Source organism: Agelaius phoeniceus, chromosome 10, assembly GCF_051311805.1.
Source record: "Agelaius phoeniceus isolate bAgePho1 chromosome 10, bAgePho1.hap1, whole genome shotgun sequence".
Lineage (NCBI taxonomy): Eukaryota > Metazoa > Chordata > Aves > Passeriformes > Icteridae > Agelaius > Agelaius phoeniceus.
In genome coordinates this window covers 13,054,086-13,081,193 of record NC_135274.1, presented here as the reverse complement: position 1 = coordinate 13,081,193, position 27,108 = coordinate 13,054,086, and the positions used below count along the sequence as shown (strand labels likewise).

Below are 27,108 nucleotides of genomic sequence, written 5' to 3'. Positions count from 1 at the left end.
TGAACAGGAAATAGAATTTTTATATGATACCAGTTTATGTTCAGTATTCATGTGATACATTCATTGAAAAGAAGCTGAAGAGAATACGAGCCTCTTTAATAATGTAAATTAAACATAAATATTACATACTCTGTCTGAATACCAGTCTTATCCTTGCCCTGACAGGTTGATAATGTATGGCTTTGTGAAGGCCATGGTACACATTGGCCAGTTAAAGCAATGGGAATTCCACTTCACTGACTGTTTATTTTTTGGATCGCTGATGTCTGCCACAGATCCAGGTAACCATTTCAAATAAATTACTTTTTCAAGAGTCAGAAGGGCAAATAAGAACTGTATATGCCATAGAAATGTTCTAAGTCTCTGTTCTTGGGGTTTTTTTTCTTCTCTTAGCTGTTAAATACCTGATATTCTGATAATCATAAGCAAATCAAAGTCCAAGTCAGCTCCTGAGATGCCTTGTGGCTTTTTAGTAGCTGGTTTTCCTAGGCTGAGGTCACAAACTTTATAATTAAGGTTACTGAAAAGATTGGGAAAATGCTCTCTGATCTTCAGGACACCACCTGTTGCTTGCTGATATGAGAACTGCTGGAGCCTCACAGATAATAATCACAACCTCACATCCATGTGTGACCTAACTCCCTTTAAGATATGGGGAAAGGAGCGTTCAAACTTGGCCATATAAATACTGTTTATGTGATATCAATGTTCAGGATAAATACAACTCAAAAAACCAGATACCAAGAAATTGACTTGAATTTGCAGATGTAAGATTTAAAGCCCAAAGTTACAGTAAATGGCAAAGTCTGGGAAGCAGAATCAGTCAATTTTGGAATCAAAGAATTACAGAATCATTTCGATTTGGAGGGATGTCTGGAGGTGTTCTAGTCCTACCTTCTAATTAAAGCAGTCTAATCTCAAAGCTAGCCTAGCTTGCATAGATTTGTCCAGGATTTGTTATGTTGAAACTGTCAATAAGAATACTCAGGTGTTAAAAGTATTGCTATTTGCAGCTGTGGGAACACAGTAAAGGAGAAGGTGAACAGATATTTATAGAGGTTATCTGCTAAGACAAAATACAAAATCTGCAAGGGTGCAATGGATTTTTGCAAAATTTTCAGCTGAGCAATTAAAGGAGACAGAACAGAAAACATTTTGTCATGCACGTGAAATTCTGCATTAGTGTTAAAAAACTGCACTTGAGAAGCTTCTCTAAGAGACTTAGGAATAAAGCTTTCAAATTCCTGGCTTTTAAAAGAAATGAGAAAAAGCAATATTGTTCTACATATTTTTTCCAGTCTTTAAATGAAGTCTCAATATTTAACAAAATATTTGGGCTTGTGATTTATCATTCTGACAGCTTAAAAGTACAGTATAAAACAATTTGTTTCCACAAAACCAGTTGTTGCAAGGTTACTGTAAAAGCTGCATGAAATTGTTGTTCTCAAATTAATCCACACATCCAATATGCTGCCACTTCTTCAATCACCCAGCCATATTAATAAGACTCAGCACATGATTGAAGCCAATCTTCAGAGCAAGAGAAAAACACAGAAGTTGGAAGCACAAGGAAAACCTAGGAAAATCAACTGCTTATGGAATAAAAGCATCCTTACAATTTCCAAGTCTATTTCGTGATAGTGCTATGAATAGGGTTTTGCAGCTGGCTCAGTTTCTTTTCCCATTTCCCAGTCCAAGACTATTTAGTTTCACAAATATTGACTTATGATGAGAAATGTATAAGACAAATGCACTGATTTTGATTATAAGAGTATTAAATCACCACTGATTAATCTAGAACAATCAAGAGGGAAAAAATATCAACAAAACAGAAGCTCCTCTTGCACTGTAAGGAATAAGTTACAAGGATTACTTTTCCCAGAGTTTTAAACAGGCTTAAAAAGCTAAAGTTGCACTTGAGAAAACTATTTTTAGTGTGACAAACTGCATTGATTAATATTGTTTCTAATTACTTCTCTGCTTATATAGTCTGTGCACATCCAAGAGTTTTTTAATGTTCAGCCTTGCTCCCTCTGCTATCAATTCACAATATTCTAAGTTGTTTCATGTGTTCACTAATCTTATCCATAAATTTCACCCCCTCAAAGACTTAAGAGAATTCTGAATTAAGGTTTTCATTAATTAAATGGTTGACACTGCTGAAAATATTTCATTGCGTTTTAGGATTTGCCAGTGAATTATAACCTCAAGTGTGTAAAGAGCTCACTGGCATTCCAAAATCAGTTCAAATATGGCTCCCTAGAGAACTGATACATATTAGGGCATAAAATAATCAGTATAAAGATTCTATCTGTGATAACTAGGGTTCATTTTTAAAGAAAACTTTAGTAAGATGTTGTGAGTGTTATCAACAATAAATTGGTCTTAAGATGAAATAATAAATTCCTGACAGATTTGCTACATGATTTTTCATTTAATTCTTCACTGTGTAGGACTATGAACTCATTTCAAAAAGAGATTTAATTTCCCATGGCTATGGAAAGCAATTAAGTCTCAAAAGATGCCAAAAACTGATTTGTTGACTTGACAGAAGTTGGTTTGATTGAGCTCCTTATTTGTGATAGTAAAGATGACTGGTAGGTGTTTACATGTTAAACAAAGCTTTTTAATCTCAAGGTAGCAAACAAACATATGCCAGGTAAAATTTTCTAGTATTGCAAAGAAGAAGGAAATAATGTCACAGCACTCTGCAGTTTTAGTTCTGAAGTTTATCTGAAGATTTTTAATCTAGATATTTTGGCATAAAAATAATTCAGGAGAATTGCTCTTATTTGCTGTGTGTTCTCTTACATAGAAAACTAGCACTGGAACTAAGATTAAGAAATGAATTTAGGACTGGATATACTTGGGACTGTGTTTTCCATTATAGACTGTGATCCTTAAATATCACCAACACTTTGTGATGCCTCAAAAGACTTTCATGTCTCTAGAAAGGACAGTTAGAAACTTCAGGGACAAAACAAGGTCACTCTTGACCAAATAATTCATCTTACAGAGAACATCTCCTTCCAATCATTTATCATTTTCAGTAGAGAAAGTTTCTCATTTTAAGACTTCAGGTGAGAGGTGAAATTTTAAGAAATAGAATTTCTAAATTCCCAAATTATCTCTTCATTATTCTTGATTTAAAACATGACACCAGTATTTACATTTTTGTTTATTCTGATCAATAGGCATAATTCATCACATTGTCAAGGAAATCATGTCTTATTGTTTCATCTGCATAAACCAGCACGGATTTCCCTGTTTCACTGTTGAAAGGGTTGCCTTGTGTTAGCACTGGCATTTGATTTCTGGTGTGCCCTGACTCTGGGAGTGTTTTTGGGCTCCCTTCAGAGGTGGCAGGGCAGTTCCTGGCTGTGCTCTGTGCTCACACAGGTGCCCCTGCCCAGGAGCAGCAGGGGGAGCAGGGAAGGTGCTGGGGAGCCCTGGGTGCCTGCCCCCCAGAGACCCCACAGTGACACTGCCCATCAGAGACCCCACAGTGACACTGCCCATCAGAGACCCCACAGTGACACTGACTGCCCCTCAGAGACCTCACAGTGACAATGCCCCTCAGAGACCCCACAGTGACACTGACTGCCCCTCAGAGACCCCACAGTGACAATGCCCATCAGAGACCCCACAGTGACACTGAGTGCCCCTCAGAGACCTCACAGTGACAATGCCCATCAGAGACCCCACAGTGACACTGCCTGCCCCTCAGAGACCCCACAGTGACACTGCCTGCCCCTCAGAGACCCCACAGTGACAATGCCCATCAGAGACCCCACAGTGACACTGCCTGCCCCTCAGAGACCCCACAGTGACACTGCCTGCCCCTCAGAGACCCCACAGTGACAATGCCCATCAGAGACCCCACAGTGACACTGACTGCCCCTCAGAGACCTCACAGTGACAATGCCCATCAGAGACCCCACAGTGACACTGACTGCCCCTCAGAGACCCCACAGTGACAATGCCCATCAGAGACCCCACAGTGACACTGACTGCCCCTCAGAGACCCCACAGTGACAATGCCCATCAGAGACCTCACAGTGACACTGCCTGCCCCTCAGAGACCCCACAGTGACACTGACTGCCCCTCAGAGACCCCACAGTGACAATGCCCCTCAGAGACCCCACAGTGACACTGACTGCACCTGAGAGACCCCACAGTGACACTGACTGCCCCTCAGAGACCTCACAGTGACAATGCCCATCAGAGACCCCACAGTGACACTGACTGCCCCTCAGAGACCCCACAGTGACACTGCCTGCCCCTCAGAGACCCCACAGTGACAGTGACTGCCCCTCAGAGACCCCACAGTGACACTGCCTGCCCCTCAGAGACCTCACAGTGACAATGCCCATCAGAGACCCCACAGTGACACTGCCTGCCCCTCAGAGACCCCACAGTGACAGTGACTGCCCCTCAGAGACCCCACAGTGACACTGCCTGCCCCTCAGAGACCTCACAGTGACAATGCCCATCAGAGACCCCACAGTGACACTGACTGCCCCTCAGAGACCCCACAGTGACAATGTCCATCAGAGACCCCACAGTGACACTGACTGCCCCACAGTGACACTGAGTGCCCCTCAGAGACCCCACAGTGACACTGACTGCCCCACAGTGACACTGACTGCCCCTCAGAGACCTCACAGTGACACTGACTGCCCCACAGTGACACTGCCTGCCCCTCAGAGACCCCACAGTGACACTGCCCCTCAGAGACCCCACAGTGACAATGCCCATCAGAGACCCCACAGTGACACTGACTGCCCCTCAGAGACCTCACAGTGACAATGCCCCTCAGAGACCCCACAGTGACACTGACTGCCCCACAGTGACACTGCCCCTCAGACACCTCACAGTGACATTGACTGCCCCACAGTGACACTGCCTGCCCCTCAGAGACCCCACAGTGACACTGACTGCCCCTCAGAGACCCCACAGTGACACTGCCTGCCCCTCAGAGACCCCACAGTGACAATGCCCCTCAGAGACCCCACAGTGACACTGCCCCTCAGACACCTCACAGTGACTCTGCCCACAGGGTTTGGTGGCCCAGCTGCACAGTGACACTGCCCACAGGGCTTGGTGGCCCAGCTGCACAGTGACACTGCCCACAGGGCTTGGTGGCCCAGCTGCACAGTGACACTGCCCACAGGGCTTGGTGGCCCAGCTGCACAGTGACACTGCCCACAGGGCTTGGTGGCCCAGCTGTCCCTGTGGCTCTAATGGAGCAATGAACAGCACAGACCTGGCACAGGGGGGTACGGATGGGACCTCTGCCCCCAAAAACACACACACAGCACAACTGTGGCAGCCTCCAGGGCTGCTGCTAGTAACAGCTTCTGGGCAACCACCTTCCCATCCAAAGACATTCCACATACCTTTAGCCCTTCCTTTTGTTTTCTTTTCCAATTTTTGATGCTTCAAGTCTAGAAAACTGATTTACCTTCAGAGGGTTTGCTGAAGCACAGCTATTTCTGAGCTATATGAACTCCCTTACCTTTGGTCACATTGACAATCACAAGGCTCTTCCCTTTTTGAAGTTACTATGGTTACAGCTGAACTGGAGCTGTGAGTTGCACTGCTCTTGTTATTGATAAAATTGGATATTTATCAGAAAGAGCAGTTTCTGTTTCTCATAAAATCGAAGGATTTTGCATTAAGAAGCATAATGTATAAATACAACAAGGTAATGCATTTCAAACACTATGTAAGACAGTTTATAAATGTGTTTTAAATTAAAATATATGTCCTCTTTCATCTTATTCACCACTGAACTAATCTGTGAGTGCTGTGACTTATTAATAGGGAAAGGAGTCTATAATTCAAATTTGAATCTTTATTTTTAGACAAAGTCAATAGGAAATAAAAGTTAGATTTCTCTAATCTTATTTTCTTCTCATTTGATACTGCACTCCTAAAAGAATTTAGTCCCATGAGCTATGAAAGATATTAATAGCTCTAGTCAGAAGACTGAGGTACAATAATACCAATACTTTATATAATGGTGTAATTTATTTTTTGTTTCCTTATTCTTTTAAAAGTAACAGCAAAGTAGCACTGAATCCAGTTAGCACAGAGATTGTTGTAGTTTGGTGATATCTCAGTTATAGATACTTTTTACAGGCATCTATAACAAGCCAATTTGTTTCTACATTTGTCCAAAGATACCTTTCACAAAGCAGCTCCACAGACACTTCTTATGACTTGGGTACAACTGAAATCATGTTGGGTTCAGCATGTGATAGATGTTACCTCAGCCCATGAAGTCAGGGAAGAAGTGAATCAGACTTTTGTTGGCATAAATAAAATCTGTGAAAATCTTAGATGCCTCACTATTTCCTGCTTCCCATCACTGAATTTTAACTGAAGTTCACAACCCTTTCTGAGTCAGCAGCTCTGGTACACGTTATTTCTGTTGGTGTCGGTTTTCTACTGCCACAAAAGGTGTTGGTGCTCCCCCAATGACCTGACCTTCCAGCCACTTCTTTACCCACCTCTTTTTCTGTCCTCATTTGCTTACACTGAAACAAGAGAGGCCGAGTACCTTAAAGGAAAGTAGTTTGGTATCTTTGTAATACAAGTTGTTATGGGAGTCTTTAAGTAGTTACCACACAAAAACCAAGCCCTACTCACTGTTGCCCAGCAGTGCCTTCAGAAAGCCAGGGGCCAAGCTGACTGCAGTGCAGCATCTACAAACTTGACTTAGATGTCAAAGTTCTCACAGACTGGGCATGTCACTGTGGTATAGGATTATTTTTAAATTATTTCCCTTCAGTTTTAAAGTCATCTATTTGACAAAACATGATATGACTTCCTTGGACATGATGACTATTCCTAGAGCATTATTATGTCCAGAGGTAACTTAAATTAACTTTCTTCCATAGCAGAGCAGCACATCCCCTTTGATGTGGCCATTCTGACCTATGCCCAGAGATTCTCATAATTAATGAAGGCAAATGTGGTCATGGGGAAGTGCCCAGACAGTGGTGGTCAAAACAAGGTGAAAATGTTTCCTGGAGCTCTTAAAAGGGTGGATGTGCTAAAGATCCTGCAGATCTCTGTTCTTGTGCAGACACTATTTATAATTTTCATTAATGAGTGGGCTAATGCAACGGAGGGTGTTTCTTTATGGTACAATATTGTGCTGAAAGGAGATTGCAAACACTTTGAAAGGCATGGTTAGAATTCAGTATGATTGCTGTAATGATTTAAAATAGACAAGGATAAATGCTACACTTGAAATGAAAGCATCTTCATAGACAGCAGATAAGAAGTGAGCATTCACTTCTGAAAACGATTTCAAGTTTACAACCTATGAAAATGAGTCATGAGAACCAATACATAGCAGAAAAAAAAAGGAAAACAGGATTTATTAACGTGTTCTACAGCATTTTTTCATTCTATTTCTTGACAGCAAGTGTCAACTACATTACTGGTATGTGGTTTTAGGCACTGTGTTTCAGGAAAGATATGAGCTGATTAGAGGGCAAGAAAACATTACTAAAGGAGGAGATTGAATGAAGTGAGTCATTTTAGGGAGGAGATGTCTGAAATGAGTCTTTGAATAGACAAATTCTGCTGAAAGAAAATCAGAATAAATATGACAAATTTTTGTCTCTCATTAGGCTAGGAATGGAAATTGCAGACTTGAAAAGCAGGAGGGGAGATTTGGGTTAGACATGATTCAGGAATAATTGCATTTATAAATGATATGAATACTGAAGAGCAAGTCAGACTCCCTTGAGTTTCTTGCAACCAGCATCATTTCAGTTCTTGGAAACAAATCAGATAAATATCTGTCAGCAGAGGTAGGGCTGAAGTTTGCTCTGCCTTGGGCCAGACAAGAGAGGGACAGAGCAGAGACCAGGACCCTTCAGTCAGGGACAGGTAAAGAAGATCCAATAACCTCCCCTGGAAATGGGAAAACATTTGAAATGGAAGATATTTTCTGGGAACTGGGTGAACTGGGGAGTTTCTCCCAGAAGAGGCAATTGATGCATTACTGTGTTGCTTGATTTATTATTTTGCTTTCATTTGAAAAGATTAAAGTAACATTTTTGGGGTAGAGTTGGAAGAGGAACAAGAAGAGAAAGTTGTTTATTTAGGAGGCAGGAGGAAGGAGAGGAAAGTGTAGGCATCTTCTAATTGCCTTGGCCTGCTCCACACACACTGCAGCAGTACACTGACTTTGATTACTGTTTTCTTTTCCTTCTATCATTATCACAGGGACTATTAACGAGAGCCCAAACTAATTAGCTAATAAGCAAAAGCTGAAAGTGGCAAATAGTTTTAGAAAACAAGTCTGTTTTTATGCCAATGACATTAGAGAGCAGGAGACTAAACTGAGTCCATATTTAGCACATTAAGTCAGCATTGCTACTCAGGCAAAAACCTGAATATAGATGTTGGTGAACCAAGAAAATATCTTTTGTCAATAAAGCTTCTGCCTACACCTTTGAGCTATTCTGGGGAAAGAACTCTTTTCGTAGTTTAAATTATAACTGCAGTGGGAGTAGATGGGTGAGGTTACCAGGATGGTTAAATATAACTAGCTAATTTAAATATAGCTATATCAGCAAATGTTCTGCTACACACATCTCCTAAATTGTCTTCTGTAGAATAACACTTCCAAAATTCTTCAGAGATAACTTTAGAGATAACATCAGAGATAACATCAACAGAGATCACTTTAACATAAAATCTCACAGGAGAACTGAGAATCTATTTTGGGTTTATAAACTGATTTTGAGATTACATAGATATTTAAGTGCCATTTAGAAAACCTTAGCAGCAATGCTTTGAAAGTTCCAAGAAATGTCATTAAGACAAAGCATAATCAACTGGTCATACTTTTGTATGAATTATCAGCAGTCATGTGAATGTAAAAGTATATTATTTTTATTTCTAAAATGTCAGATGTGAACATGGCATCCCAGAGGCACTCCAAATCTTTAGGATTCCTGGGCTATAAGGACTGAGTCAAGTGCACAATTATGTACTAGAATGAGCAGCAGTGAAGCACTGAGTTACCATCCAATTTTTAACCAGACAAGTAATTGGGAGTCTTTACATTAAATTCTGTTTGAAACGAGAAAGTTCTACTTTGTCCATGCAAAGAGAAAATAGTAAGAATAATAAGAATTCAAATAAGACATACACAGAACACAGACAGCCTTCTTCAGCTGCAGATTATGAAGTGCAAAATAGACCATAGGAAGGGCTGTGATCCCCTGTCTGCAGGGAAGAGGGAAAAACAGAGAAGGCCTAAGTTAATATCTACAGGATTTAACTACCTGAATAGGAACCAAATGTCTAAATACTCCTGATGATATGTGTCTAAATCATTTGCTCACCTTCAATTTAAATTCACCACACTCTATTTTTTACATTGCACTGGTGAACTGAAAATCAAATATAGGGTATAACTCAGGCAGAAGGAAGGAACTGAAGTCACTGGTATGCTGAAGGAGCTGAAGGAGCCTTAGAATGGGTTGTAGGTGTAAAATATCCTGGACTGGGTCAGAGGCTTCCTGGCTACCATGAGCCACATCCTTACTGAGCGTGGGGCAGGACAGGGTGGGCATGCTGCACGTCCCTTAGTGAGCATGTGTAACAGATGGATAAGTGTTATTATGTCCTTCTTAAAACAGGTAGACCCCTACTCATCACACACAAAATGCACAGCAAACCCAACTCTTTTCAGCACCCTTATTCCTCTGTGGTCACAAGACTGCAGTGCTTCATGCACAGTGAAACATGCTGTGACATTTTCATTTCTGAAGAATTCTCTGACTGAGAGGGAAAGCTTCTTCCTAACTCAGCTGCAGCAGCAAAATTCATAGACTTAATAGTTGATCCTTCTTAACCCATTGTTATCCACTTAGGCCAAATATAGGACTGGGCTTCTCAAACCTGTATTCTAACGTTGCTTTATTTCTTGAACTGCCAGAGGAACATGAAAATACCAACTCACTTTTCTTTCTTTCCATACAGTGACAGTCCTTGCTATTTTCCATGAGCTGAATGTGGATACAGATTTGTACACACTCCTGTTTGGAGAGAGTGTCCTAAATGATGCTGTGGCTATCGTGCTGACACAGTAAGTTACACCCACCTCCATGCTTTACTTGGGGACATCATTAAAGCTTTTCTCACTGGTGCCACTCTCACTGATATGCTTTGTTCAAGTACAGCTATACTATTTGAAGGTTTTGTTACAAAGATGTAGTTTTAGAATTTTTCTTGGTTTGTTAACACTAGAATTCCAATATTGTTCATAGTAACTCTATATCCAGAATGCAATTTTAGTTCACGTTCTTTAACCCAGAAAGCAGTATATTCTGTAAAATGGTGAACTTAATTTATTACCATTTCTTTCCTCATCTAAACAAGGTATCTTGGAAAAAAATGCTAAATGAACATCTAGGACATAGAGCAACTATAACATTCAAGACAGGTTCTTTTTATTTTTTGCAATTATTCTTTTCCAATATTAAAACCACAAAGTGGTACACAATATCTGTTTATCTATTTCTGTCTATGGAAGCTGGCAGAGCTTCAACTGATAATATTATCTTAAATTTATATATAGCTGTTTTATTCTCAGGAATCCTCAAACAGATCACAAATGATGGGCCAAAATCACACAAGTATGTGCTGTCCTAAAAACATAGATGCTAAGTACATGATTAATGGGATCTCAAGTTTACTCTACTCTACATGTATTATATGCTTCCCAGAGCTTTGCCAGAAATACAAATAATCCTCTCAGATAATCTTAAAAGTAACAGAACTGCAAAGTCAAATTCACTTCTCCACGATGTTTGAAGGTGCTTCACAGTAAGCCTCAATTCAGTGCCAACCTTCTCCTTAAAAGATGGTTCCTTGAACAAGGATTTATTCTATCCCTCAGAGTTAAAGACTTTACAGTAGTTAAAAGATGAGCTTAATATTTTGTCTGAAACCCCATGAAGTTTCAACTTATAATAATTGCTCCAAAAAGACCCAAACTTGTTCCACAGTAGAAAAAAGAAATAGTATTCCTATTTAATTTATCACTCTCCAATTATCAATCTAGTAACCTTCACCTGCACTGAACTCCTCGCAGAGTTTCCAAAGCAAGAGCAATGTTTTCAAACACTGTTGAGTGTCTGAGCACAGCAGCTCAGGGTTAGATACAGCATGGCTGTCACAACCCGGGACTGGGGCTGGAATGTGTCACCTGGGAGAGCTCTGGCACACCAGATAATAAAATGCACAAAAAGAAAAGTAAGCAAAGACCAGACAACTCGGTGAGAGAGCCACAGAACGGCATTGAAGCAGCTATTAGAATTGGGAAGAAGTGTGTAGGTGGCAACGTCTGAGATTTTTATCTCCCTCCCTTGGCATGGTTTAATAACAGCCCAGACATTTTCAGCTCATTGAGACTCCTCAGCTGTTAGTGCAAGGTTCCCACAGAGGAACAGTGGGGCTCCAAGCAGCTCAAGGGAACCCACACCGTTTGAAATCTCTCTAGTTTTCAGTCACCCTAATGCCAAAGCACACAGATCTCCCAAAGGAGCAACTCAACTGCAGAACAAATCTAAAAGGGAAAGTCCCATCAGATTCCAGTTCCATCAGTATTCCAGTACATGATTCATGAATTTCTAAGCTCTGCTCTTCCCAGTACTCAAGTCTAGGTTATGCACCTCAGCCTATCTACCTCTAATGTTTTCTTTGCTGTTACATGAGAGGTTACAAATCCTTAGTATAGAATCTCTTGACACTGGAAAATTGTTGTGATTTTTTTTTATATATATTCACTGTGACCAATTCTTTGATTTCTAAAGTCATTTGCAGAGACTGAAGAGAATACATGGCATCATCAGTTTCACATTTCATTACTCTCTGGCTTAAATAATCAGATTCTGCACAAATACAATACTTATGCAACCCAATATAATCTTCCTGTAGCATTTTAAGTAAAGATATACTGTTAATATTGCCAGCTTCAGGTCATTAAAACCCTACTAAACCAACCAGAGTTTAAATGAAGAAAATTGGTTTTCTGCCACTGCAAAAGAACAGCTATTTTTTCTCCTGTAACCCATACCATTCTTGTGTGCAAACACAACATGTTCATAATTACAGCAATAGATGTCTATTTAAAAAGGTGTGAGAATAATGTTTACAAATCTGGAAAACCAAGAGTAAGTAATTTAGTACACTACATAATGATAACCAGGAAAATAGAATATGAAAATACACATTGTCTTTCATTATCTAAAAGAATAGGTAAGATAATGTCTGCAGGAGTGACTCACTGCAGGAGAGGCAGGAAGAGAAGAGAGAGGAGGCCCTTATGGCAGGAGGTGACAATTTGGCAAGGTGAAGGCAGCATGGCTGTCTGCCAACAAGGGCTTAGACTGATCTCTCTCCTTTCTTTCAGCTTCTCCCTCCAGTTTCTATTTTTCCTGTCCTGTTTATCATTTAGTTTAAGAAGGACAGCAGCAGGAGCAGCCACCCCTGCATTTTTCTAGGGATTTAGCAAGTCACAAGAGCTGTGTTGCTGCAAGAGTGTGTGCACACAGTGAAAATCCCAGCCAGGGACACCAGTTCTCTGGGGCAGTTTAACAGCTCTCCTGTGGCCATCCTGCCCCAGCAAACACCTGGGTGTTTGTGCTAACTGCAAGGTTTCATTTCTAGTGTGCTTATTTTAAGATAATCCGTGCAGGAGGGATCACTGTGACTCAAATTGACAGCAGTGGCTGCAGGGAGGCTGACAAGCTGTTCTGCATCTGGGAGAGCTCACACACACAAGGGCCTCTAAACAAGGGCATGGGAGATGCAATGAGGATTTCCTCATATCAAAATCACTTCCAGAGTTTCTAACAACTTTTTGTTATTGGGATAAAATTCTGCTTTTAATAAAAACTTGTGAGAATTCTCACAGAAAACAAACATCAAGAATTCCAAGTGTTTAAGAAAACTGATAGCAGACCCTTAAAAGAGAGTATTTATTAGATTATTAAATATGTCTGCTTTTACCCAGAAAAACCCATATGACTAATTATGCCACAAATACTTCCTACATACTTTGTTTTCAAGAATACTGACTGAGGAAAATCCTGATAAAAGTAGTTTTGTGGTTCCTCTTAAATATTTCCAGGATAAACATATGCCAACTCAGGGCATTGTACATCTTCACTCAAAAAGTACTTTCATTCTAGTCTAGACATACCTTATACAAGTTAATGTCATGCTCAAACCCTTCTTTCTTGGCAGAAGCTTGTATAAGGCTTTCTGAAATAACATGGCAAAGGTAACTGATTTATTGAAAGTTGATTGAAAAACAGTATCAATTTCCAGGGGAAATAACTGAGATGCTGGAGTTCAGCTCAGTTTGGGCTGAGCACCCTCTAAGGCTGTCTTTTCTCAGACAGTGATTCCTATAATTTTCTTAGGCAGACAAGAGAATTCCTTCTGACACACTGGGGATTCTTAAGGGTAGGCACAGCCATCGTATTACTACTTTCAGTAGAGTTTAGATATTTTCAAAATATAGGAAACTCTTGTGATATAATGGACCTCAAATAGAAAATTAATAAGAATCCTTAAGCCTTTCTGGTTCTAGGTACTTGTTTACCTGTATTGGTATTATTTCAGTGGATTTAATTCTGTTATTATGTCACTGAACTTGAACGTAGCATAGACAAGAGAGAAATGTAATCAGAGACTGAGAAACAGACATTGGACAAACATCAAATGCAGTTACAAGAATTCAGTCTGTATTTCATGTGGTCATTGGCCCACTGATGTAACTGTCCATTATCTGCAAGTGTTACTACCCTACTTTTCACAATTTCTAATTGTTGTTCCTTGAGTATTATATATTAAAATCAGCTTTTCTACAAAGGATAAGAACAGAAATTGTAACCATGCTGCTGAATAATTAGATAGGGAGCTGGAAGTTGCAGGAATAATATTGGCTTTGAAAGTTATGATGGGTGTCTGCTTGATGCATATCTCAGTAGATGTGAAGCTCCCTTTATGATTATATTTTTCTTTTTTTCTTTTGTCGTGGACTGTCTCTAATTTAGATCCTTTGCCCTTCCATTTTTGAAGCATTATTCTGTGTAGTTTTTGCCACACTTTGATCCCTGAGCACATTGAATAACAAATTTTACAGAGGAAAGACATCTGAATGTTCTCACATCGTATTTTTCCCACAACCTGCAGTTATATTCAGAAAGTGTCCTTTGAAAGCGACGTTGTGGGTTTCCATATGTCCTGGGTCAAAATCTTTTGTTTCATGTGTTTCAATTAAGAAACAAAGACTTTTCTCTTAGCTAATCCTTTGTTTCAGCTTCCTCCCCACCTGTAGGTAAGTTTGTTCAGTGTAAGAACACAGGGAATTCTGTCAGCCTGACTCTCTTCCTCATGCTGAGATTTGTTAGGCACTATTAGCAAATGACAAATAGTATTGAATCATCACATAAGAAAAGAAAAAGGATGCTGGTTTCTCTATTGCCCTTATATTTTTAGCCACTTTTTAAACCCTGTATGTATTCATGCAATTCCTTAGTGTCTTTTACAATAGTATCTCAGCCACTGGATTGAAAATGATACTAATTTAAGTTCTATTTATTCTCAACATGTATCTGAGTGCTAAGATGTTATTCACACATCCTAGACATATCAGTACAGAGAAACAGTGTAAAAAACCACTTCTATCCACAAGTGGGCCCTTATGTACCCACAGCTAATAGCTTTAGTGTACCTACACATAGAACTCTTCAGCCTAGGAATTCTTTTTCAAAAGGATAAAAGCCTCCCTCCTTGCCAACTAATGTACAAAGTGTCTTTCCAGGAAGGAAAGAGGGAAATAAAAGCACCTGTGCCATCAGACAGGTGACAGGTAAAAAGTATCAACACATGCAACATTTTCCTGTTTAAAAAAAAGAGATTTCTAAGGTGAAATGAAGATGTAAGAAAATAAGCTGGTGAAAGCAACAAATGGATATTGTGAAGGCATGGCTAGGAAAAAGAAGCAAGAAACAAAGATAAGGCTCATTGTGTAACTACAGATCATGACAGTGATACATAAACCTGTAGCTAGAACTCTTTGGAGGGAAGAAAAGCTTGTTTATTCATAAGGATAGAGAGGAAAACCTGATTATCTTTCTCTGATGCAATTTTGCAGTTTTATATTGTTTTGTTATGAATATCTATGTTGAAATCCTTAGTACATCAAAATCTACTCCTGAACTGTAGAAAACTGGCAGCAGAATAGGAATTAGGACAGGCAGTTCAAAGAGTGATATGCTGCAATCAGGCAGTGAATGTGAATTCAGAAAAGGAATGAGATTCTGCCAGAAATACAGGGGGTTGCTCCCAGACCCTTTCTTTGTAGCTGTCTTTACATGGACTGGTTGGGCAGCCCTGGGGGGACTGAGGCTTGTGTGAGCTCAGTTTGAGCAGGGTTTAGATGAGGGGCTGCCTTTGCAAAGCCTGACCCAGAAATCCCAGCTCAAAGTGAGACCAGCACTGGAACCCAACAGACAGGGAGAGTGCTCCATGTACTGACCTGCATGGCTTGGAATCCTTGACAAACATTTAGGGATTTCAATGTCTGTGAGCCACAGCTCTGGACGAATGACTGGCTGGATCTCTGGATACAGGCCTTGCCTCATTCCAGACAAATGCTATTTGTGATTTTATTCCCACCAATATTCCTGAGGAGAGATGTCTGTAACATTGTGGAGGAGAATAAAATAGAATCCCCTGAAAACCTGAAAGAAAACAAAATGCTGGATGGAAGCTCAGCCCAATCATTTCACTTACTGGTTCCCCTTAGACAAGATGGATTTGGCTGCTATTCCAAATATTGTTGGAGAGGTTTATATAACAAGCATCCATTCAAACAGTCAAATAACAGAGTAATTTATATATTAATAGAGCAAGGAGTTAATTATGCATCATGTTAGTGAGTGATTTTGAAAGGTAGATGAGGAGTCCTTTTCTCTATTATTTCTCTAATAATGAAATTTTGGTTGTCCATCTGCTCTTTTTACCTTTGAGGAAGGGTTTAGTCCCAGCTTATTTTGTTGATGATAATTAGAGTTTCACGTCACTGACCATCTGGAACAGGAGATGTGAGCACTGGGAAGCAAACCAAACTTGCTATTAGCAGGAACTTTAAAAGAGCTTCTCTCCCAGAATAGAGGAAATCCCACATAAAATGTTTGTATCTCTGCTTAACAAAACTTCCTTTCTTTTTTCCTCCATGAGCTTTACTCTACAGACCAGTGTTATACTTAAATCAGAGGAAAAAATGCTGTTGAATTTCTGTAATGCTTCTTAAAGACAAAATTGTAGTATGAAAATGGGCACTCAGAAGAGAATATTTTCAGGAAGTAGTTCTCACTCCTCAATTTTTTTCACATTTCAGTATTTCGTATCCCTTTTTCCAATATTAGTGCCATACTAAAATTTTACTTGGGATCTATTTAATATATGCTAAAGGTCATGCTCTCTGTGCTGCTGGGTGTGTGTGAGCTGGAGTTTATTTCCCCAGCAGCCCTCACAGAGCTGTGCTTTGCCCTGCTGAGAGCCCAGCAGGGTTTTGGTGCAGCTGAGCAGTGCTGGCCCAGCAGCAGCTCTGTCTCTCCAGCTTCCCAGTGGCAGGAGGTGGACAGAGACTTGGGAGAGGACACAGGGAGGCCACAAAGGGATATTCTGTACCATATGATGTGCTCAGCAATAAAAGCTAAGAGAAAGGAGGAGGGGGCAGATAAATGTTACTGCATTTATATTCCAGAGCAACTGCTCCACGTACGTGGCTGAGCATCACCCACCAATGGGAAGCAGAGAATAGAATTTTTGCTTTCTTTGCTTTCACACACAGCTTTTGCTTTGTTAATGTGCCTTTATCATCCTCCTGATCTTTTTTCTATCTTATTTTCTTTCCCCCACCCCATCCTACAGAGGAGGGGGCGATAGAGGGGCTGGGTGGGCACCTGTCACCCAGCCAGGGGCAGCCCACCTCAATTCTGTAATTGGCACTGCTTTGTCTGTGCAGTTTATTTGAACAGGCAGCCCTCAGCTGCAGACTGCTAAGCTAGAGTAGATTTCAGTGAGCAACCTTATGGAGATTGCCCTGAGGGATGTATGAAGATAGAGCTTAGCTCAAATCAGCTGGGAATGTCTGTACTTGTCAGACCCAATCAAACCAGAGGAGCTGAAGGTATCTCCATCCACTGATACACAAACAGACAGATAAGTTTTAAGTTCAGAATTAAGAGCGCTGCTTGCAGTCCTTGCAAATCACACCTAAGTGGCACTTATTTAGCTACACTTTCCCTGCAAATGACCAAACTGGCATCAAAGCTTCTTCATTTCAAAGATTTCTGTTGGGAACTCTTCAGAACTGAAGTACATCATGGTTTTTACAGGTTATAGCCTGTACAGGTTACAGCCTGGGTTTTGAGCTCTTCAGATAGTTTTTCTTGTCCAAATAACCATTTTCTAGTGAATGAGACAGATTTTTCCTGAGAGCAAGATAATTACATACAGAGTCTCATTCTACTTACAGAGACAACCCCTTTTATTTTAAAATGATAGTATTGATATTATTTCCCTTGAAGTGTTCCAAAAGAAAGCTGATTTCATCCTCTCTGGATAAAATACTGTATGTAAGAGTCTGTCTGGCTCTTGCAATAAATTAACATACCATGTCTCCTGGCAGAGAAGATGGAGGAGGAGTGTGTGTCAGAAAGGTCTGGGAGTCCTTTCTGCCATTTCATTTACAAGGTAGCCACCAATTCCTATTCACTGCCCACATCCTTCCCAGAAATACAGTACTGGAGAGCACAGCTAACTCAGAGACAGAGAGTTTGTCACAACAGGATACTCCATAAAAATGCTGTTATTCCTTGGAGATCAGGTTATGATTACATGAACAAAGAACCCATTCCTATTGTGGGAGAATGGACTATTTCCAGTGGCTGCCCAGGAACACTAGGAAAGACTGATGAGTCTTGTGATCCCTCTGTGAACCACTCCATAACCTCTGTGCTACAGTTCAATTTGAATTTCATCATTCTGACCTGCTCTAAGCATATTTTTTTTTACCAACAATATCAGGTAAATTGCTTCCTCCTGCAAGCCTTGATCTTTTAAGGCTCAACTCCTTGAACTACTGAGGCTGTTAGAACTGACACAATTCTTCATTAAATTCTTTTGCAGTGCATATATGTGTGTGTATATATATATGTGCATGAGGAACTGTCCATAAAGCACATAAAATAATGCAAATGTTATCAAATACTTACTAGTTACATAATGCCCAAAATTTTTCATATCTTACAAAGGAGAGGTACCCTTTGTAAACATTTTAATTAAATGTTATTTTTAAGTTCATTTTTTCATACACAGAAACCTCCCTCTCTCCATACCCAAGACATCATTTCAGTGTGCATGTTTCACCTTTTGGAGTAGGAACTTTAATGGTTTCAGGATACACTTCTGTCACTTGAGCAAAGAGAATAATTGATAACAGTAGCATCAGCTGCCTTCCTTCAGTGCCAGGCACAGCAGGAGTGACTGCAAACCTCCAGTTACTGCACTTCACATCTGCTTCAATGATGAGACTCAGCAAATTTCTATCCTTGGGATTGATTCCAATGGTAACAAAACTCCACTCTCTCCTTGTTTCCACTTGTTTTTGTATTGGTCTCAGTCTTTCTCTCCCTTGTCCTTCCAGAAGACAATGGTCACCATCTCCATCTCACTCTACCCTTTGCCCTGAGCGGCATGACCAGCTCCACCACTTCTGTGGCACTCTCCAGGCCCTAGGTCACCCACCTGAGATAAAAAGAAATTATTTCTAGAGATAATCTAAGACTGTAAACCCCAACCTCCTACATACCCTAAAGCTGAGAGAGACCCTGACTTCCTTCCTGGTGCCAGCACCTCTTCACTATCCTTCTTATTATGTTGTGACAAAGAGCAGAGGAAAAGAGGACAAGAGGGGTGATGTGACAGTCATGGCACTGGGGACAGCAGCTGGCTGAGTCTGGGGACCAGCAGCTGCAGGGGAAAAAGCCACATATTTAAGTTTTAGATGGTACGTGCCTAAAAAATGAGATCTTGTAAGATTTTCAGTTGATTAAGTTTATCAGAACTCCACTGAGATTTGTCAACTAAACATTTTGGAAACCTTTAAAAATTTGCATAATTTTGTCACATTTTCACAAGGGTAAAAGATATGTAGGAAACAGATGGATAATTTCCTCTTTCCTCCCCTTGGAAATGACAAGTCTGAATTTCAAAGTGGTTCAGTGAGAAAGCTTTGTAATTATGTGGTTGTAAGGTTTCTGTTCAAGATAAGCACAGAGGTAGTCTCTCTATAATGGCTCTGCAGAATGCCAATTTAAAGAGGGAAAAAAAAAAAAAGAAAAGAGAGAGAGAAAAAAAAATCTTCATGGAAATTGCAAATACAACATGGCAAGGTAGTCTCACTGGTGACATTTTGGCAAAGTCACAAGCTGTGACAGAGACAGAAAACACTCAGGGCAGCAGTTGTGCAAGTGGCCCTGAGAGAGCCCTGAGAGTGGCACATTTCTGCCGTGTTCAGGGCAATGGGACTTAGGAACATTCCCTGTGAAGACCATGGTACCAAGGAAAGACACCCACTCTTTTTATCAGTTTGCTCTCGATGCATTTGGAACGTTGATGTTCCCTAACTAATTGCTAATTATAATGATCCACATATTCTGAATGTAATGTGCATATGTGTATGTTATTTGGATTTCTAATGAAGTTTCAGCACATTTCTGGGGCGACACAGTCATGCTAGAATTTGGATTTTGAAAAGGAAGGTTTAAATATGATTAAAACTTTGAACAAAGTAGTATCCCAACAATACACTGAATAAACTGATATTCACATTTTGCCCTCAGTAATTTCTCCATTGCAAAATCTCACAAAAGTAATATAGGTTTTAGACTTTAAAGCATTTTAATTTTTTATCCCCATTCACTGAAAATTTACTTTATTTTCACTTAAAAGAAATCAACCTGTTTTTCTTTCCACACTATTCTACTGATCTGTAGCAAGCACAGCCAGAAGCAGTAGTGAGAGAAATGAGAATAATGGAGTGCCTAGCAGGCTGCTGTTCCTGCCTCAGACACACTGGGAAAAGGTTACAGCTAGATGAAAATATTCCTGAAGAAATATATCAGCCTCCTGAACCATTTAACAGTGTACATCTTCTTTATTACAGTGTTTTTATTCCTAGAGAGTAAGGTGAAAGGTATTTCTAAACTCTCATTATAGGATGTTCACAGTTTTGCATTTTATTTCTAGCATTAGCAGGACTTAGTACATAGCTTGGAGAGTGTTTTCACTGAGCATTGTTAGAGTGAAGTGAATGCAAAAGTTTCTGAGGCAAGACTCCTACATTCTAGTAATTATGAGGGTAATGAAGCTAGGCAGAATAATTTTCCTCTTATTAATAGCTGTGTTTAAGCCTCATAGAACTTCCTGTCTAGGGCAAGTATTTATTTTTAAACTAAGTGGTGGAAATTAATGTGTTATACTACATGTTTATCTGTAAATCAATAGAGTCTTTACAAAGCCAGAAAGAAAAATTATCTGTTTGGCTGCCTGTCATTTCTGTGAGGTTTTTCACAGTGCATTGGATAGGCAAATAGCATATACCTTCATTTTAACAAAAGAAGATGTTCCTTAACTCTTTCAGTCTTAGCACTGAGGAATAATTCACAATCTGCTGGCAGCTGTGTGTCCAAAAGCCTTAGCATAGGTACTTACAAATAATTCATTCTTATCAAAGCAAAACCTCTCATCCAGTATGTTTGGTATTAGGTCACTTTGATCAAGTGATTTATATTGAGGAAATTGGGATGGGTAGGATTTTATTATCCAGATTATTTTCAAGATTCCCATTAACTTTTAGATTTCCTTCAAGTAGCATATGTTTAAGTAGCAAGGCTTAAAGGTGACTTATCATTCAAAGTTCCTGTACAAAGGATAAAAAAATACAGATTCCAGTTATTTTGAGTAAAAGATCCCCAAGGATGGAAGTCAGAGAAACAGAATGAGTGTCTGAGTATATATTTGTGTGTGTTTTCTTGTTTTCTCTTCTTGCTGTAATCCTTAAGGATAAAAAGAAGGTTTTGCTGTTTTGATTGCCTTAAAATTTGGGACTGAACTTCTATCCACATCAACTTCCCTGCCTAAGTGGTGATTCCCTCTCTTTGTTTAATTTTACCATGAGTGAAGTTCAGCAATCCTCCAGATTGCCAAGAGCTATTGGCAGGCGCCATAATCAGCACTGACTCACGCTTGAGCGAACCAATTTCCACAAGGTTCAGCAGCCCTGTCTCTGCTCTCAGCAGCCCCAAGCTGCTGAAATGAACCCTCCAGGCTGTGGAGAGCCAGCCACAGTTTCAAAGGGCTCTGGACAGAGCAGCCTCTGCCGTTCCAAGGCAAGCAGAAAAGGTCCAAGATGGATGCAAAGCCAGCTCTCAGCCCGTGTGCCGCCCTGCCCGGGTCCTGTCACACTCACAGGCTGCCCTCAACACCTCTGTGCTCCAGCTGGGAGCTACTGCTCTTCAGCCAGCACTCACCAGAGGTAAACTTCCCTTTCAAATAAGTCTGGACCTATTCTTCTATCACCTCCTCAGAAATTCTATCCTTAAGTATTTTTTTCCCAAAAGAGACTTACATGGATTATTTACCTGCCCAGCCCAGTGGGTTTTTTCCAGTGGATGACTATTAGTGCATGTACTGGGACTTGTTGGACTGTGCTTGCTTTGTAGAGCACTGTCCAGTAATTTTGTTTTAATGTTCTCACATTAAAGGTATAACAGGTTAAAGAACTTCAGGCTATAGAGTGATAAGGAAGTAAACAATAGGTAATATTGCAATTCTAAGATTTCTACCGTGACTGGGATTTTTTCTTTTTATAAGCTGTAAAAAATAAAATGCTAGCATATTAGCAGAAAAGTAGAGGAGAGCTTGAGGCCCACCTTTCTCCTACAGGAATATTACTGCCATTCTCTATGCAAGGCTGACCAGCTTTTCTAGCAAGTGCCTTTCCCTAAGGTGAAATTTCATTCTGTTTATTTGCTATATTTGGATCAGAAACAGAGACTTACAATTCAGAATGTCCCTAAATCCCCATCCTCAGCTCCAGTATATCAAGAAAACAAAACATGTAACATGTTTTGTTTCTGACATTATTACTGCCAACACTAGATCATACAATTCACATCTGGATTTATTTTAGACTTTCTCATAACAACAGCTGCATTTCTTGTCTTCAGTTGGATACATTTTTAAAAATTAAAATTGCCATGGCAACAGCTGCAACCATTTATTATAAAGCAATAGAAGTAGAACTAATATTTGTGAGAGAAGCTGTGTTATCGTGCAGGATAGCATTTCATTCAGACAATGCCTGAGTCATTTTTCCCTAGCTATTCCATTTTTTAAAAGAAAAATATAGAAAATATTTTCAATAATGAAATGTAGGTGGGATTGAACAGCTCAGGAGATTAAAAAGATTTTCTTCTTTAGATTACTGGCTCATCTCAAATCCAGATTAGCAAGAGGCAAAAATTATCAGCTGTTTGGTGGGTGCATGGAAAAATCGATAGGGCTGTGGAGCTCTGGAAATCCCATTGCCACAGCAGCTATGCTCTCAACTGCAGCACAGAAACTGACAGCTGAGAGCACAGGGTGTGTCTTCACTGGGGGAAAAAATGGTGAGAGCCATCCTTGAGGAGTGCTAATGATGAATGCAAAGGAAAACTGCACGGGCAGCTTGCAGTGCTGAGAGAGAACAGCTCCAGGTGAGCTGTGCTGCCCCTCACAGCCCTGCACTGTGACACCTGAGAGAAGGGAACTGCTTTCCTCAGTGAAATGGGGCTACACAGGCATGCCTGGCACAACCTCAAGGTTAGCCTGTTCCAAGTCAGGGCTGGGGTGGGGTCATCTGATGCATGGTCTGGGCAATTAGAAATCATGTGGGCCAGTTTGTTTGCATCTATTGACAATATTTCTTGGAGCATTCATTTGATTTTTTTATCTCTCTAAGAATCTGGGTAGGAGACAGACAAATTGTACTCCAGATATTAAAAAGCTACATGAACTGCAGATTTTTCTCATTTCACCCTCTTCTGACTATGAAAGAATCTGTTTTGCATGCACTGGCTATACAAGGATGATATACCACATAGCAAAGACCACATTTCTTCCTATTTATTACACATTAGACAGTCTTAGGCAGAGTGAGGGAGAACACTGAAATAGAAAAAACTTTAGGCATACTTTCCTTCTCCTTCCACGCCAATTTTTGTGGGATTCTGTGTACCTTATCTTTATCAATTACATTCAGCACCAGGCTGCCCAGTGTCCTGCTCTGTCCAGAAGTTCCTAAAGATGCTGAAGTTCAGTGAAGGCAGGGAGCTTCTTTCTAAATCTGACAGAAAACATTCTGCAAGTGAAAAAGCCCAAGGCTGTTGATAGGCCAGAAATTTGGCACAGCCATAGTACTGGCAGTGGATTATCCAGCTGCTCCAGGGACTACCTGCATCCTCTAGCAGCACACTTAGCTGTGTCTAGGATGTGATGATTTAAACACAAAGAGTAGCATAAAAATCTCTTAAAAGACAAAGAGTACCCATGCTTACTAAGCTCTAGGTTTGTTGCAAACATAGATTATTATATGGTCTGACTTCATTAGATTACTTTTGGGTCACAGACAGTTTATTTCAGGGAGATAACAAAAACAGAAGAAAAAACAAAATTAAACCTCATGCCTGAGAAAAATCTATGAAAGCATATAATTAGTACATTATATTTTTATAATGAGAGCTGGTAGAATATATGACTGGTAGAATATAAAACTGACATCTGGTAGAAATCACAAAGATAGTTTTCTTTCTCCTGCTCTCTCACTTAACCTTTCAATTCTTTATAGCATATTCCCAGCAGCATGCTCCCAATTCTGTCCCTCCTCTTTAACATTCCTAGGTAAGCTTTACACCCCTGTACACTTCAGGCAGTGTCATGGGGCAGCTGAGGCTTGGCAGAGCAGTGCTGACAGTGGGGTCCTTTGCTGTCCCACTGACAAGAGGAGAAGCAGTGAGAGGACAGCCTGCTTTCCTCGAGGTGAGCAGGACTGGGCACTGAGAGCCTCCTCTCCCTGTCTCTGGGAGTAGTGGGCTGAGCACAGGCAGGGATCTGGAATGTTCTCTGTGAAAAGACAACGGGGTGCACCACCCTTGAGCACATCAGATTTTCATAAGCAGAGGTCACAGAAGAAAAAAGTCCTTTGAGTATTAAACAAGAACCTGCTTATGTTCTTCCATTGATCAAGCTAAGCAATGTACTACTGCCCCTCACTCCTTTGTCCACATTCATCCAAGGGGATTTCAGAAATTACAGTGTATTGTAGAACTGTTTAACCAGCTCAATCTCAGGGACAAGTTGGTTCAAAGCCTGGAGGAGGGTGAGGTGAGTAGGACTATGCATTTTTGAGGATAAGAAGCAGCTGTTACTATAAAGGAAATGCTGCTGGTATCTCACAGTGCTCACAGGTCTAGTGGGTTCTCCTGCAGTGTTATGAGGATGAGGCAAAGCCTAAATGAAGGGAATACTGTCTGGCATAAACTATACATCATTTTCTGTTGTTTCAGTCTTAAACTGCTCCTGAACAAAATCATGGACTGTTTGATTATCAGAAAATTACTATTTAATAAAGATTTAGTGGAAACTCTTTCCATTCAATCTCTGCTAGTTGCCCAGAAGAGAAAGGATTTTTTATGACTAACCAAGCTGCTTAAAACCTTCCTTTAAGTGTTTGTGTCATATCCTGCTTTTTTTGTAAGGTCAATGCACATTTATACCAACTGCACTGAATCAGTGGAGTTGCTTCAGACACTCATCACTGTAAGGGTAATTTGAGGCAGTTTCTCCTCTAGAGCAGGATGACAGTAAATCACAGTGATTTCTGGCAATCTACTGCAGCATTCCAACGCTCTGCTCCGTGCAGGCAGCCAGCAGCCCACAGCATTTTGTCAACAGGCAGGTGGAGCTCAATTGACATAGACAAATACAACATTTGTTTGCAGGAACAAAGGCACTGTGAAAGACTAGTGTAGTTGGAAGGCTTTCTTACCTCATCCTTGAGTCATCCCAAAAATTTTAGTAGAAAAAGGGGGGGTTAACTAAGATTACCCATTCTTCCAGTAATCACCTTCCCTAGTCCCTAGTATCACATTCTGCCACTTGTACAAGTAAACCTGAGGTGTGGATCGAATTAGGCCTCCAGGAGCACATTAAACTCTTGCTTATGCTCACAGAATGCTTGCAATTGTTCATTAATTCAATTTTTTGGATTTCAAGAGAGGTGTATCATTTTCACAGAAAATCCTTATTCCAGAGTCTCATCACCCTGCACTAATGGGAAAGACTGTCACATAAAGGGAAGGTTGTGTAAATGTTTCGGATAAATATTTTTCAGCTCTTTAAGTAACTTTGGAGATGAGTGACTCAAGTAAAAAATTTAAAGATAACACAAAGGTGAATAATGAAGAAGAATGTAAATTTAGTAGTGCAAGAGCTGGGAGTGGACAATAGCTCCCAACTCATGTCTCAGAGGTAGGGAGGCAAAAAGATTCAGGCTCATGAACCAACATTAGCAAGAGTCTGAACACACAAAGCACATCTAACTCCCCTTATGGCACAATTAGCATCATGCAGCAGGTTTGGTTTAAATAACATAGAAAACTATTTCATTTTTCCTTCTAGATACTGACTGAAGAATTTTTAACTTGTTCATTATTTCTTGTTAACTCAGAGGGTTGATGGGTTACAACTTTTACAGTCATGTTTTCTTTGCAGAAAAAATGCATATTTTTTACAGCACTGTTCTACCTTGTTCTATTTTGCATAAGTGATTACAGAGAGGTGCCAGGCAGGGGAGAAGTCCAGCTCTTTGTATTAGTACAATAAATACATTTATTGCTTCCTTGGTGTTGATTCTTTGTTTCTACTTTCTCAGCACTATCTGCATCTTCCCAGTTGCTGAAGCCACTGAAATCTCCCTAACTGGGGGCATAGACTTCAAGCTGCTCTAGACAGACACAGGCATTTCCTCTTCATGCAAGGTTTAAAAAGAATGGAAATTAAACAGCGAGTTGGATTACAGTTCTGATATCCAAATGAGAAGGGATCATATTTTCAGGCACAGAAATGTGTAAATTATGTGCCTTTGGATATGATCAGCTCATAAATAAGGACAGTCAGAGGGATAACACAGAATGCAGCACATGCTGTCACAGACAGCCCACTATCAGCCATCTGTTAGCTGCTGATGTGCTTCATTCCTCTCAAAGATATGGGACAGGAAAGAGTTGTCACTGTGACTGTGATATTTCCAAATAGATTTATGAAAATTAGGCATTTAGAAGCAATAGCAGTCATTTGAGAATGAAATATTCCTATGCCAAGCCTCAGAGATATGTGAACAAATTTTACTGTTAAAGCCTTAATTTTCTTTTGCATAGATTTTAAGCCCCTGTTGCTGTTCATCGGGATTTCTTCCTGTCAAAGATAAAACCAGGTTAGAACAAGGTAATGAGAAGCTAAGATACTTGTACAGATGACAGTGCACACCATTGCTAGGTGCACTGGGGCAGAGAAGCTCCACACCAGATCAGAGATGATGTTAGACTTGAAATTGCTCTGCCTGAAGGCCCATTAGGTCCTTAATCATTGTCAAAACTCTCCCCTCACATCTCCTTTCTGTGAGTCAAAGTGACTGCAGCCCTGTAGTGAGCAAGCTCTGAGCAGGCTCAGAAGGTGGCAGTGTCCAGCCCCTCTGGCAGCAGGCACTGGCAGAGTGTCCCTGGGCACCAGGAAAGCTGAGCTCAGCCCCATCCAGGTGGGTGAGATACCAGGACCTTGTATGGCCCAGGCGTGGGATTTGAGGGCAAGAATGTGATCACCAGGATAAATGGCTTCCAAGGCTCCCATGGGAGGTAGAGCACACCTCCTAAGGGTGATGGGCTGGGACA

General features: G+C 40.4%; 1 protein-coding gene across 2 annotated transcripts in view; it reads left to right on the top strand.

The window, feature by feature from the left end:
* SLC9A9 (solute carrier family 9 member A9) overlaps positions 1-27,108 on the top strand; it is a 176,505-nt gene that overhangs the window by 39,082 nt on the left and 110,315 nt on the right. For both annotated transcript variants that reach the window (XM_054639225.2, XM_077183933.1), the window contains exons 5-6: positions 166-281; positions 10,016-10,121. In XM_054639225.2, coding sequence (XP_054495200.2) covers positions 166-281; positions 10,016-10,121 — 222 coding nt within the window. The remainder of the gene's footprint in view (positions 1-165; positions 282-10,015; positions 10,122-27,108) is intronic.